Below are 14,102 nucleotides of genomic sequence, written 5' to 3' on the forward strand. Positions count from 1 at the left end.
AATTCCAACTTTGGCAATCAAATCGAACCATCTGAGATACTCGCTGGCTTTATTTGATGGTGGCTTATTAACCTATCTCTCCTGGGTCTGAATCACACTGCCGAGCTGTAAGGTGTTAAAGGTTAGGCCTCTGCTCTCTTTTCTGGCTCCTCAGTTGACTGCCTTGCCGCTGAGATCAGATGACCCCATTCAGCAGCAGGCTCAGAGGGAAGTTCTAAAAGGTGATCTTCAAAGTCACGCCAGTGATTTTCAAGTTTAAATGAAAACTAACAGACATCCTCGAGAAGCCTAATACGCACCGGTGGTAATTACAAGGTCATGAGCACGTCTCAGTATGGCAAGGGAAACCCAACTGGCAAATCTCGTGAGCCCAATGTCAGAAACCTGTTCCAACAGGAGGTAGCTGCTTCCACTGCCTTGAAAACCTAGAGCTGATGTGTGATTTCCCCCAACATCCAAAAACACGCAACCTTTTAGTTGCCAAGCAAGATATGTTTTATAGCTGGCAGATCCCGTAACATTGTCCTAGAGTCCAAGTGTTTGCTTCTGGTCCAAGTCCAGCAGCAGCTCACACACTTGGAGTTCCCACCCGGGCCACACAGTGCTGTCTTTGTGTGCATTCCCCAGCGAACTTAATCACAGGAGAAGCTGAGAAGCCTCATATCTTAACAGCCCATAAAAGATGCAATTGCACCCAGACAGAAGTTTAAAAAAAAAAAATCAGACTGTAACCTCCCGCCAAGCTCGCTGGGTGAACGTCTCAGGTGCCAAGAGGTGTTCCTGCTGGGAGAAATCTGTTCTGGATCTTCAGAATCTAGGCTGAGGCTGGAGTGAAGACAGAGCAGGGAGCGTCAGGGGTCTGCCCCTGCTCAGGCTCTTGAGAGCCGAAAGGAAGAGCTGCCTCCATGCCGCAGCTCAGCATGGACCTCTAAGTCTTGTGAATCGCATGGTGACATTACGCTGAGTTAAATGTCGGTCTCAAATGTAAAGTTTAGACACGTAACCAGATCTCGGCACTTAGTAATTTTTGATATATGAGGAACTTCCCACACTGCAAGGGGCAGGCCCCCTTTCCTCATCTAGGAGAGCCTCTGCCACGGGGTCCCTCAGATCTTTGGGGTCAGCAAGAGGGGTGCGGGGGAGGAAGGTGTGAAGCGAGGAAATCAAAGCAACTGGAGGACGTGGGCCCCTCTTCCCGCAGTCCGCAAAAGGTAGGGCTGGTAGCCGGCGGGGCCTCCGAGACCAGCTCCGTGCGGGACACAACAGGTTCTCTAGGAACACAGGCCCGACCGCCCTCGGGGCAGGTCCTGTCCCCGCAGGAGGGAAACCCCGGCTACCGACGCTTCCCGGGGTCCCTGCGCCACTAGGAGTTCCCGGCCGGAAGCCCGCCCGGCCGGGTGTGCCAACAGGTGGGTACACCCCGCCCACTTAGCCCCTCTCGCCTCCGCCCCGCCCACCCGGGCCGCTTAGACCCTCCCACCAGCCCGGGCCCGCCTCCTCTCCTTCCCCCGGCCCCTAGGCCACGCCCACCCCGCCCGCCTCAGGTGGGGCCAGCCCCGCCCAGCCGGGCCGCGCTCCCTCGCGGCCGCCCCGCCCACTCGGCCCCGCCCACCCCGCCGCCTCAGGTGGGGCGGCCCGGCCCGGCCCGCTCGTCCAGCTGGCGTCAGGCCGCGTCTCCCCTGCTCCTCGCCGTCTTCCGCGGCGGAGGCGGCGGCGCTGCGAGTTTTGACATTTCGGCGGCGGAGACGTGCGCCGGCACTCGGGGCCCCCGGGCTGTGGTGGCGGCGGCTGACCCTCGAGGGTCCCCCGGTCGCGCCCCTGCAATCCCGCCGCCCGGGGTCGGGCGGCCACGAGGCCCGGCCGCGTCCTCCCGCGCTCGCCCGTCCGTCCGGCGGCTGCAGCCATGTCGAAGGGGCCGGAGGAGGTGAACCGGCTCACCGAGAGCACCTACCGGGTACGCGCGGGCCCGGGTTGGGGGGCGGGGGCCGGGGGCCGGGGCGCTCCGGGACTCGGGGCTCGGGGCCGAGCAAGGAGGGGGGAGGCCCGGGCGCCCCAAGGTCCGGCTTTTTCACCTTGGGGCGAGGAGGGGACTTTTCGCGGGAAGGGCCTCCCCTCCCCCTCCCCCCGCCGCTCCGGGCGCCGGAGACGCCCATGGCGCTACTTAGTTTACACCCCGACGTGTTCGGGGGGACTTGGCGGAAGGGGCGGTGATCGGTGCGGTTTCGGGGGCCACGCCCGCCCCGAACTGCTGCCCGGAGCCGTGGCCGCGCCGAGCCTCCCCGGGGCCCGGGCCGAGCTCGTGCCCGCGAAGGCAGAGCCGCGCGGGGCGCGCCAGGTGAGCCGAGCGGCCCGGGACTCCGCGGGGCGGCGCTCTGGGGGCGCTCGACCCTCGCTCCCTCCGACCCTCTCGCCTCTCGCGAGCGGCTGGAAGTGCAACTTGGCGTTCGCTGGCGTCCAGCAAACCTGCACCCGGGGTTTTCAGAAAACTGCCCGGACCTCAAGGAGCGCCGAGACGGTCCATGTCTTAACTCACACTCATTGCGCGAGAGTTTTTCCGGAAACAGACACAGACTCGGGATTAGTGGCCAGTCGAGTCAGTTTCAGTGGGACATGAATTCCAGGGGGAATAAGACACGTGTTCAATCATCTGCTATTAATAGAAGACAAAACAACTTTTGTTTTAATTCGGTTTAGGCTCGTGGAACCCCTGAGACTTTTTTAAAAGTTTTCCAAGTCGTGTATAGTCATTTTTAAGGCCCACAATGTGGTCATTTTTATGCTTTTTTTTTTTCCACCTTAAAACTCTAGTCCTCTAGATTGGCAGGGTCTGCGTGAACTCCTTAAATCAGGATTTATTGACTTTGTTGGATAAGAATTTTAAGACAGCATGGAAATATATTCGTAATTTATCTGTTGAAGTTCAAACACTTCTATTTCCTTCATCGGAATACAAAAGTACTGTAACGTGTGGATTATAATTTATAGGTTCATAGACACCGTTGACAGGGCATTTGAGGGGCTCAGTAAGGCCCTGTGACCAAAACCGGTTCCTTAGCCATGTCTTTTCTTAATGAGGGCATTTAGAAACCCCAGAAATTTGAATGTTAAAGTTTTACATTTGCATTGGGGCTGTTATGTTTAAGTGCTGGTGAAGATGGCGGGTCAGGAAGCGTGGGGTCTTTTCAAAGTGTGTAAATAAAACATTCCCACTCTCAGACGCAGGCAGTGGTGGCCACTCTGACGACTGTCAGTTAAGGAAGAACCGAGGGATTGAGGAATGCAGGTCACTGCGAGTCGGAGGCCGGGCCTGCGTCTCTGCAGGGCCACGGAAGCTTGAGAAAGTGCACACACAGATTCCTCTCCCCGCTGCCTCCCAGAACGGGCACACTTATCTGTCCAATCTGAGAGGAGATAACAGCTTGAGACGAGCAGTCAGGCGCTCCGAAGTGATTTGGCTGTGCTTTATTCCTGACTTTCGCTTTCAGCCCTTCTACCCCACGGAGGGTCTGGTACTCAAGGGAACTACAGCCCCCAAACGCCAGCCCCACACTTTGGCGGGTTGCATTACCCGAGGGCCTTGGGGCAGGAGGGGGAAAAGTGTGGGTTTCGTAGCTTTGGTTATATGTATTTGGAAGGTCGTATAAAAAATGTTCATGCCTTGAAAGGTTATTCATAGCACATTGCTTTTATTCCCAGGTGTTTTAAAGTACACTAAAAGCTCACAGGTGTTTGTTGATTGACCTCAATCACCATGTCCTCGTTAATGTTGTAGGGTCGTGTTTTTATGTTGAGATGGTAAAATAAGAATAGACAACTCCAGACAAACAGTTTATCTGTAAGCAATGAAGTGAGTGCTGCTAGTTCGTGCTTTGTCTGCGATGGAAATGCACCGTGAAATTGTATATTCACAGGGCTGAGCTGGAAGCCTGAAATTCTTTCACCTCCTGCCCACCGGGTTCTTGCTCCCCATGCCCCTGCCCCCTACCAAAGCTGAAAACAGTTTAAGCCTAATAGGGTAAAAAATCTGTCAGTGTTGATGAGTCTAGCTAGTTTTTTTTTTTAAGAGACTTCCTTTATGTTACCTAGCAATCTGCAATGTTTTACTAATAGAACCACAACCTAACCAGGTGCGTTTACAAAAGACACCTGCAGATGAGATTTTATGACTTGTTTGTATGGGTGTCAGGGGTTTTTTTTAATACTCAAATTTCTCCCACTTTGAAATAAAGGAATAAATTCTTTACAGAAAGTGGGGATTATAAAGAAGTGTGATCCTCTGTGTGCAGTATCAAGTAGCTTTAAATATTTACACATTTGTAGAGTTCTCTAAATATCTACTTAGACAAATGATTACTGGAGAGCCATGCCAACTCCCAGGAGGATCTGTGTTTTACAGCTTCACAAACAAATGGCACGATAATAAACCCCAAAATGTCCAGTAATGTTACTGCTGCTAATTAAGAATTAGACGAAAGATCCCTCCCCTTGTCCACACTTGAGTCTATAGTATGCCGGTAATTTGCAGCTTGTCTGTAAGTTTGCATGGCTTTCTCACAAGTATATATATGCTTTGGTGGTATGAGGAAGAAGTAAAGTTTAAAAAAAAAATAAAACCCTTAATTAAGAGTTACCACAACCTTCCTAGAAGTTAGAACTCTTAAAGTCTTAGGATGTTTTGGAGGGAGGGGTATGACATCATCTCGGGCCGTCATACTTCCATTAATCTTGCTGAAGCAGCAGTGAAGGGGGAACATGACACTTAAAACGGGGAAAGGGGACACGGAGTCTTTGCTTAAATGCCACCTTCTCAGAGAGGCCCGCTCTCACAGCTCTTTAAAACTGCCCACGACGCCATCTACCTGGCAACCCTACCCAACCACCTCAGGGTGTAATACATTTATTTATTGTGTTCATCTCTCTTCCCACGCCAGCCGGAGTCTGAGCTCCCAAAGGAGAGGAGCTTTGTTTTGTGGTGTTTGGACACTGAGAACAGATCCCGGCACACAGTAGGTGTGCCTGTGTGCAGAACAAACGGACATTTAGTAGGCACCTATCGTATGCCAGACCCCCACCCGCCTTAACACTTTGGTGGTGTCGGTTTCCTGCTAACACACAGCAGCTCCCAAGGTGGACGTGGTTGCTGTTTGTTTCCCCTTGAGAAACTGAGTCCCGAAGCCTGTGAGTGGCCAGCGTCCACATGCCGTTTACTGCGCCAGCCTCCGTCCCTCCCATTCTTGTATAGTAATTTAGTTTGTCCTGACGGACAAGGGCCCAAACCGAATGCCTGTCTATAATTTGGTGATCTAAGATGTCAACAACGTTTTCTGTCATTCTGGTAATTTGTCACCACTGGCATGTTTTGAACAAACCTTTTATATATATATATAAAAATGAGGCATTTTTATTTCAATGGGTAAAGCAAGCAATCTAGGCATGCGTACTAGGGGCTTTTGTTGTTTATTTCACAGTTTTTTATCCTCTCCACTTGGGTTTAATGGGGGGCGTGTGAGTGAAAGTCCCTGTCTGGTGGGTGTCCAGGGTGCACTCTGCTGTGCAGGTCTGGCTTTTGCAGCTTTCACTGGACGTTTCTGTTTACGGCTGTGGTTCACACGCTGTTTGATCTCCTCCTCTGGCCCCATCGCGCACTTTCTGCAGACGTGCTGGAGATGAAGCGGGGCCTGCAGAAGTCCAGACACCCTGCCCCTGGCTCCGTGGTGACTGGAAGGAAGAGAGGCTGGGACGTAAGAGGCATGTGCCAGGTGCTGGCACAAGGGGTGCCAGGTATCGACATGAAGCTGAGCAGCCCAGTATCGTAGTTCCTTGTCTGGGGAAAATGAAAATAATACAAAGCTAAAGAGTAGATGTCTTTTTCTGTCACAGCAGTTCTTCTGGATCGGAAAGAGGTGGTCGAACTGTGGTAACAGGACCGCTCCGCAGCCCTTGTCGTGGGGCCTGGGAGGCTGGGGCCCTTGCACAGGTGGCACTGCTCACAGGTTCAGCTTGCCTTCAGGTGTACATTTGTGACATTATTCGGTATTGGGCGTGAATTCTTTTCTTTTTTTTTTTTTAAGATTTTATTTCTTTATTTTTCAAGGGGGAGGGAGGGAGAGAGGGAGAGAAACATTGAGGTGTGAGAGATACATCAATCGGTTGCCTCTCACACACCCCCAGTGGGGGGGGGACCTGGTCCGCAACCCAGGCCTGTGTCCTGCCTGGGAATCGAACTGGTGACCTTTCCGTTCTCAGGCCAGTGCTTGATCCACTGAGCCACGCCAGCGGGGGCCGGGCATCAGTTCTCACCTTGCACTTCTGCTGTACTGAGCCACAGACAGACTTGCAGGGGAATCCTGGTGTGTGTGGAATCGCAGCAGATTGGATTTTTGTTTTCCTCCACATTCCACACTGCTTCTTCCGCAGTTCCAAAGTGAAAGTGGTTCTGAAAGCACGAACACTTAATGCAGCTCCTGTTGGCATTTGCGAATACATTAATTTATTTCTAAAACTTTTTATTAAGCTATAATATACATACAGAAAAGTGTGCTTAGGTGTGCGTAGCTCACTAAATTGTCACAAACGGAACACACCTGTGTAACCAGCACCCAGAGCAAGAAGCAGACCATGACCCCGGAGTCCCTCCCACACCCTTTTCCAGTTGCTACGCCCTCCAAGATAACAACTGCCCTCCTGACTTCTAACAGCACCAAAGTTCGTGCGGCCTATTCCGCCTGCCCTCTTTCCCTCAGTGTGTCGGTCAGATCCATCCGGGTTACTGGAGTGGTGATAGTCTATTCTTCGTGCTGTATAGGGTTCCACTGTGTGATTGTATCGCATGTTATCACTCCTCTCGAGAGGCATTCAGATGGTTTTCAGACTACACCAGGATGCGCACAGTACCGCTGTGAACATTCTAGAACGTGCCCAGTGGGCACGGGCATTCCCTTCCCCTGGGTGTGCACGCAGGTGCGGATCTGCTGGGCCGTCGTGTGTTGGAGTGTCTGGCTTTGGTGGAAACCACCCGCAGGTTTTCAGAGTCGTTGCGCCCATTCACATTGCCACCAGCAGCGGGCCAGAGCTCCTGTTGCTGCACATCCTCATCAAAAGTTGCTGTCTTCCTTCCTTTTCATGTTAGCCACCCTGGTGGGAGGAAGCAAATGACATTTTTGACTAAAAGCTAAACCACACTGTTTGCCCCAGGCGTGGAGGTTGGACGTCTGCCCCCTCAGCAGGAGCCTGGTCTCCACAGGTGTTGCCCCGGGGCAGCGGGCAGGGCTGGGGCTGGGACCGCGGGTCTGAGACCTCGGGTCTGAGACCACGGGTCTGAGAGGGGCCTCCCAGCTGTGGCGTGTTGGGCAGGGTAATGCAGAGGTCTGACTTTCCGGCAGTCGTCCTTATATTTACGTGTCCGTGTTGGTTTCACCCTCGGCTGTCTTAAACTGCATTTTGTCTGGTCCTGCGAGTAAAAGTCGCCTGGAACCCCACAGCCCAGAGGTACCAGCAGTATCGACTCTCGTTGTGCCTCTTGCCGGTGCCCCTCAGGGCCTCTTCCCGGTCACCCGGTGTTCTGTGCCTGGCTCTGACGCCGCCGCAGAATGCCGTTCTTTATCACGGCGTATCGACCCGCTCCTTGGTCGCTGAGCACACGTTGAGCACACGTTGAGCACACGTTGAGCACACAGCATTGCCAGCACTTTGCTGCGGAAGCGCTGCAGTGAGCACCACTGCGGGCGGGGCCTTGCCCCGACTCCTGGTGGTTTCCATAAGCGAAATCCCCGGAGGGAGTGCGGGGCAGAGGGTGGGTGCATTCTAGAGCCTGTTTGCTACACGTGGCAAAAGTCCCTCCAGAAAACATGCCCCAAGTTATGCTATAATCTGATTGTGTGTGAATGCACCTTCCCTGATCCCCAGCCAGTGGGGTAAATATTTTCAAACCACTTCCTTTCCTACGATCCGTAGAGGATGGAGTTTTTTAACAGTAGCAAAACATACATACTTACAATATGTAGTAGTTTGTGGACATTGGCCAGGAAAATACCCAAGACTTCGTGTCTCCCACTGTTGGGTACAATGTAACTTCCTCCATAAACTTTGGACTTGCAGATGGGTACAGAGTGATTACAGCCCTGTGGCCTTTCACGCCTGTATGCCTTTGTTTCCCCCCAGCCTTGACATTGTACTTCTACTTATGTTTCCAAGGCCTTAAGTTTCTTTTAGTTTATCTTTTTCTTTTTTTTTTTTAAGATTTTATTTTTTATTTATTTTTAGAGAGGGAGGGGGGGGAGAGAGAGAGAGAGAGAGAGAGAGAGAGAGAGAGAGAGAGAGAGAGAGAGAGAAACATCAATGTGCAGTTGCTGGGGGTTATGGCCTGCAACCCAGGAATGTACCCTGGCTGGGAATCGAACCTGGGACACTTTGGTTCCCAGCCCGCACTCAATCCACTGAGCTACGCCAGCCAGGGCTTATCTTTTTCTTTTTTTAAGGGACCGTATTCTGGTTGTAACCTCTGCCTCAACTCTTTGTGGATAAAGCTGAGACTTGTGTAAGTGAGAAAAAATGTTGCTGGCTTCTCTGCCGTTCATAACTAAGTGAAAAATGTCACCAGGCTGTGTTTCCCCACCAGGGAACAGAATAAATGAGCACCCCTTCCAGACCTGGACCTCACCGAGACGGTGCACAGCCTTGCTGTAGAGCTACCTGGGCTTTAAAGGGAAGGCAGACAGCGAAGATGGCCCCCGGGTTGGTGCTTTTGTTTATGTGGTGCTATAGAGGGTTAAAAGCCCCTAAACGGCAGCATCGCCTTCCCTACAAACACCAGCGGACAGTGGTGGCCAGCCCTCCCCAGGGCAGAAGGAGCCGTGACTGCGCGCTCACAGCCCGCCTTGGGGAGGGTTTCCCCCTTCTTTTGTGAGTGGGGGACTTCTATAATGTGTAAGTGAGCTTTGTTTATTAAAGAGCAGAAATTGGTATATGTGTTTCATTGTAATGGGTAAAAAATCTTTAAAAACTAGACTCTAACAGGTGCCATTTTCTTTCTCTGTTTTGCAAATTAACATTTCAAAGATAAACCTAACTGAAAAATCTTACCGCTTCCTCTTAATATTTACTTGTGGGGAATACATTTTTAACATTTGCTCGCTCACCTGAGACTATGAGACTATTCTTTAGAATAGAAGAATTCTAAACTGAGAACGCCTGAATTCCCGTTCTTCCCGTTACCTTTTAGAAGTCTGGTTCCTGGTGTTGCAAGCAGCTGTCTCCTTGAAGGGCGCAAAGGCAGTAATAGCAAAGACGAGAAAAGGAGCGAAGCGGCAGTAACAGTTTGTCGAAAGTAAGCAGGGGTAAAAGTTCGGATGGTTAGCGCATGTAGCCTAGGGTAAACATGAGGAAGATGGGTTTGGGGGTCGGGACAGGTCTCAGGTGATGAGTCTGCCCTGAGTTAGGAGCGAGGAAGCCCCTGCCTGCAGGGGGCGTGGGGAGGAGTACAGGGGGCGCTCCGGTCCCCTTCGCGTGCCTGTCAGTGCAGAGGGCCCCAGGCCTAAGCTAACAGACCAGTTCATTTCTGGCCACAGAAACTCAAGTGGCAGAAGACAATCAGGAAGATCACAATAATTTCTTATGCTTGAGTGCTGTGAATTTTTTTTTTGGCAAAACTTGAATGGTTTTAACAGACTAAATGGTATATTTTATCACGGCACGGACTTCATCGTACACGTGGGGCAGCTTAGGTGCACGACACAACCGTGTCTGACGGTACTGCAGGTTTCAGGGTGTGAAAACCACTTGACACATGCAAAACACTGTTCTTACTTCACACTCAGTTCGATTATGTCCTTTGAGAAAACATCTTCTCCATCCAGCCAATCCCAGATTCTCGTGTGTGCTTGACAATGCCCCATCCCTTCACCTGACCTTGCGCCTCCGTGTTCTCACCCACAATGAAGAGGACAGTGCGCACCGCCCGCGGTTGCGGCGGCGATGGCACGCGACAGCCCGGGAAAGCCTCGGAGGCGTGCGCTGGCTGTCGGCAGTGGCGGCCGGTGCCTGCTGGACCGGAACCACTGAGGGGCCCTGATTTCCCTCTGCTCACTGCTTCCCCCAGCGCCTGGGCCTGGCACCACGTCTGTGCCCGAGGGCCCCTCAGCACGGTCTACGGGGGCAGTAACGATCATGTGGTTAGGGCCCCAGGGGACAGCCCACGCGGAATGCGAGGCAGAGAGCCCAAAACACAGCAGCGCCCCAAAATTGTCCACGTGGGAGTCAGATGGGAAAGGGAATGAAACATTCTCAACAAATGAAGCCGGTAACAACCCTTTGCCTGTCCTTTGTACCACGCTCCTCCCTGGAGGCACGTGAATTCCGGTCCGCTCATGCTCGCTGACACTCGGAGCAGGAGGGCAGCATCCTTTACTCACCTGTCACACACAGCAGGAGTTGGGGTAACCAGGGCATCTGGTGAGATAGGGATGCCCGTCGTCTGAAGAGCTGGCGGGTGTTTCTGAGCTTCGGTCCTGCGGTGCTGGTCACCACAACTGATCAGGGGTGTGCAAAGTACCGGTGCTTGGCAGAGCACGGAGTACGTGCGTGCTCCATAAACATTAGCTATGTTTAGATCGAATCTTCAGACCCGTCACGAGGTGGGCGTGATGGTCATTCCCGTTTTCCAAAGGAGGGGTCGGAGGCTCAGTGGAGGGGTGGTGTGATTTGCCCAAGGACTCCAGGCCAAAGTTTTTCCTTTATCTTTTTAAAAAATTATACGTTACTGATTGTGCTATTATAACTGTCCCAATTTTCTCCCCTCGGCCCCTCCCACTCCCTCAGGCAGTCCCCACACCCTTGTTCACCACGCCCATGGGTCCTGCTGCTGTTCTCTGGCTGCTCCCTTTCCTGTGCTGTACCTGTGTTCCTCTGGCGCTTCTGTGACTACCGATTTGTGCTTCTGAGTCCTCTCGCCTCTTCTTCCGTTTCTCCAGACCCCCCTCCCATCTTTTTCCTAAATAATTCCTTTTAACCTTTCGTGCAGTAATGGTTTGGTGATAACAGGTGCCTTCAGTGTTTCCTTGTCTGGGAAGCGCTTCATCTGCCCTTGGATTCTCAGTGGCAGCTCTGCTGGGTAGAGCAGTCTGGGTTGGAGGCCCCCGCTTTTCATGACTTTGAGTATTTCTTGCCAGTTCCTTCTAGCCTGCAGACTTTCTTTTGAGAAATCAGCTGACAGTCTGACGGGAACTCCCCTGTGGGTGACTCTGTTTTTCTCTTGCTTTTAAGATGATCTCTTTTTCATTAACCTTTGGCATTTTAGTTACGTTTCCTGGAATGGACCTCTTTGCATCCATCTTGTTAAGGACTCTCTGTGCTTCCTGGATTTCCATGTCTATTTCCTTCACCAAATTAGGGAAGTTTTCTCTCATTATTTTTTTCAGATACAGCTCCAATATCTTGCTCTTTCTCTTCTCCTTCTAGCCCCGCTATGATTCAAACATTGGATCTCTTGAAGTTGTCCCAGACACTCCCTCTATCTTTGTTTGTTTGTTTTTTTTTCAATTGTTTTTCTTGTTGTTGTTCTGATTGGTTGTTGGTTTTTTTTTCCCCAAAGTTTTTTTCATGCCCTCTCCCCTTGTGCCCCCCCCCCCACTGCTATGGGGATGGCATGTTACAAATTATAGATAATACAAGTTGATTAATAATGCATGTTGATAGTAGCATAAATATATAATACAGACTGAAGGGAAACAAATTTGGGTGTTTATACATTTGAATTGAGTATTTCTGCCCTAATTTAATCCTTCTTCAAACAAAAACATCTCAGTTGCCTGATTTTGTTACTTGGTTTGTGCCCCCCCCCCCCCATTCCAGTGGGTGTGAAAAAACACGACCCCTGGCCATCTGTCAGCCCACAAGCAGCTGCCTGTTTGCCAATTACCCGCTGGTATTTTCCCTGAAGGCAGGGACGTGATTAAGTATTGATGATGTTGTCCAGAACAGCAGCTTCCGACAAAGCGAGAAAAAAGGAAGTGAGGTTTTCAACAAATACTGTCTCTCTAGAAGTATTCTCAGATATTTAATCCTTATTTCCAAATGTTCTTGCCACAGGAGTCTAAATGATGCCTTGATTAGTTTAAGCATTGCAACATGCTAAACTAATTTGTGTGATATTGTATAAAACAAAATAATATGGAAAATTTCAAGGGTACATACAGTACCTGAATCAAGTTATAAAACTCACTATTTATTTAGAGATTCTTAAATCACTTTTAAAACCTATTCCAGGGTGAATATTATCCATGTTTTTCAATTAAGAAAAATAAAGCACTCAACTACCAAATAATCTGTCCTTGGTCATAGGGGTGGGGGACTGGAAAAAGAAACAGAAAGAGAAAGCAGTTCTTAGAAATTTAAAGTCTGCTCAGTTTAACTCTCTACCTAGTAATAATCTATTAACTTATGCTTCATAGTCTATAGTTCCATGTGGAAAAGGCAATAATTTTTTAAAACCGAAAGAAAAATCTCACTGGTAAGGAAGTTAAACCATCGTAAGATTGTATAATTCATTTTCACATGATGATGATCTGCAGCTCCCCGGGAGTAGAGGGAGTGCACGAGATAACTGGGCCGCCGGAAGTCCGGTGAACCGCGCCTGCAGGCTCCCGGGGGCCTGCTCCTCGGCATTTTGTGTGCAATGGCCGGCCGCGGACCCCAGTCCGGGCCTCAGCGCTCGTGCGAGTGAATCAGCCCCTTTTCAAAGGACACTCGGCGCGGGGAGGGCAGCGGTGTTGCCCGTCATTGCGTTTCAGCCCAGACTGTCCGTATTCTCCTCCGAGTGGACATGAGACTTACCCTGGTTGAAACGAGTTTGGCAAATTAGCCTCCTTGCCAGGCATAACGGGCGGAATACATACCGAGCTTTTGTTATTCATTATAATAAAGTAGTGCTTCTTGGCCAGTTAATGCCTTTTGTAATTTATTCTGTTTCCATACTTGGTATCTTGAGCCTTTTACTCTTAATTTAAACTAAAGTAAAATGGATTCGTTCATCACTACTTGTGATTCTCGCTAAATGTTAGGCTTCATGAACAACTCAGGGCTCGAGCCTGGACACAGCATGACCTTTGACCTAACTGCTGTCCTCCCCCCCCCCCCCCCCCCCCGCCCCGAACATAGGGAACCCATCCAGTCCCCAGGGACACCCACTGCTAGTGTAAAATTGTGTGGGTTGTGGAACACAAACACTGCATTGCCTTTTTCTTTTGGGGTTAACAACACTTGTACTTCAGTTAAAGTAACTACATGAGTGGCCAAGCGCCAGCGTAGCAGTGGGTTTCCCGCTGTTCAAAGAGGCCAGAGTTTACGGGGGGAATTTCTGGAGCTAAACCTCCATAGTAAAGAATTGAAGTATATGTTAAACGTTGAAGCTTAAAAACTCTTGCATTTTTTGTGAGGCTGATTGCACTCTCAAGTCTTAATTAAAATTTTTCCCAGTAGAACTCCGTATCACTTTCCTTACATTCTTACCATCTAGGCTCAGCCTCATAAGATTATTGTTTTAAATGATATTTTAAATCTAACTTTATCTTTTTATCAGAACTTCGTATCATCCAGACTTGGTCTCATAAGAGGTTTAAGTGAGATAGTTGAAAAACAGTTTTATCTGTTTATTAGAAGGTGACCATTTTCTGCCGAAATGACTAGATTTTTTAAATTACTGACGTCTCACACATTGCTGATGGGGGTGGGCAGTGGTGCGGCTACTCGGGAGAAGAGCGCGGCAGTTGCTCATGAAGTGAAACACACGCCGACCAGATGACGCAGCCGTGGGGCTCCCAGGTGTTTGTCTTACGAACACAAACACTTGTGTTGACACAAAAACCGATCAGCGAGCATCCGTATCCGCCTCGTTGGAAATTGACAAAAGCTGGAAACCAACCCAGATGTCTGGTGGACAAGTGGATGAGCAAATTGTGATACTTCCATGCCATGGAATACTGCTAGCACATACACAAAAAGAAGGAATAAACTGGCACACTCAACCACCTGGATGGTACTTAAGGGCTTAGTGCTCAGTGAAGGAGCCAGTCTCGGAAGGTCACGGGATTCCATCTGTATAGCACTTT

At 50.4% G+C, this 14,102-nt stretch overlaps 1 protein-coding gene across 1 annotated transcript in view; it reads left to right on the forward strand.

Annotated features, from left to right (window-relative positions):
- Positions 1-1,615: 1,615 nt before the first annotated feature.
- The window catches only part of BAIAP2L1 (BAR/IMD domain containing adaptor protein 2 like 1), a 53,406-nt gene continuing 40,919 nt past the window's right edge, over positions 1,616-14,102 (forward strand). Inside the window, 1 exon segment of the mRNA XM_028528377.2 lies at positions 1,616-1,954. Within this exon segment, the coding sequence (XP_028384178.1) occupies positions 1,904-1,954 (51 nt within the window). The 5' untranslated portion in view covers positions 1,616-1,903.

The sequence above is a fragment of the Phyllostomus discolor genome, chromosome 13, assembly GCF_004126475.2.
Source record: "Phyllostomus discolor isolate MPI-MPIP mPhyDis1 chromosome 13, mPhyDis1.pri.v3, whole genome shotgun sequence".
In the NCBI taxonomy this organism is placed as follows: domain Eukaryota; kingdom Metazoa; phylum Chordata; class Mammalia; order Chiroptera; family Phyllostomidae; genus Phyllostomus; species Phyllostomus discolor.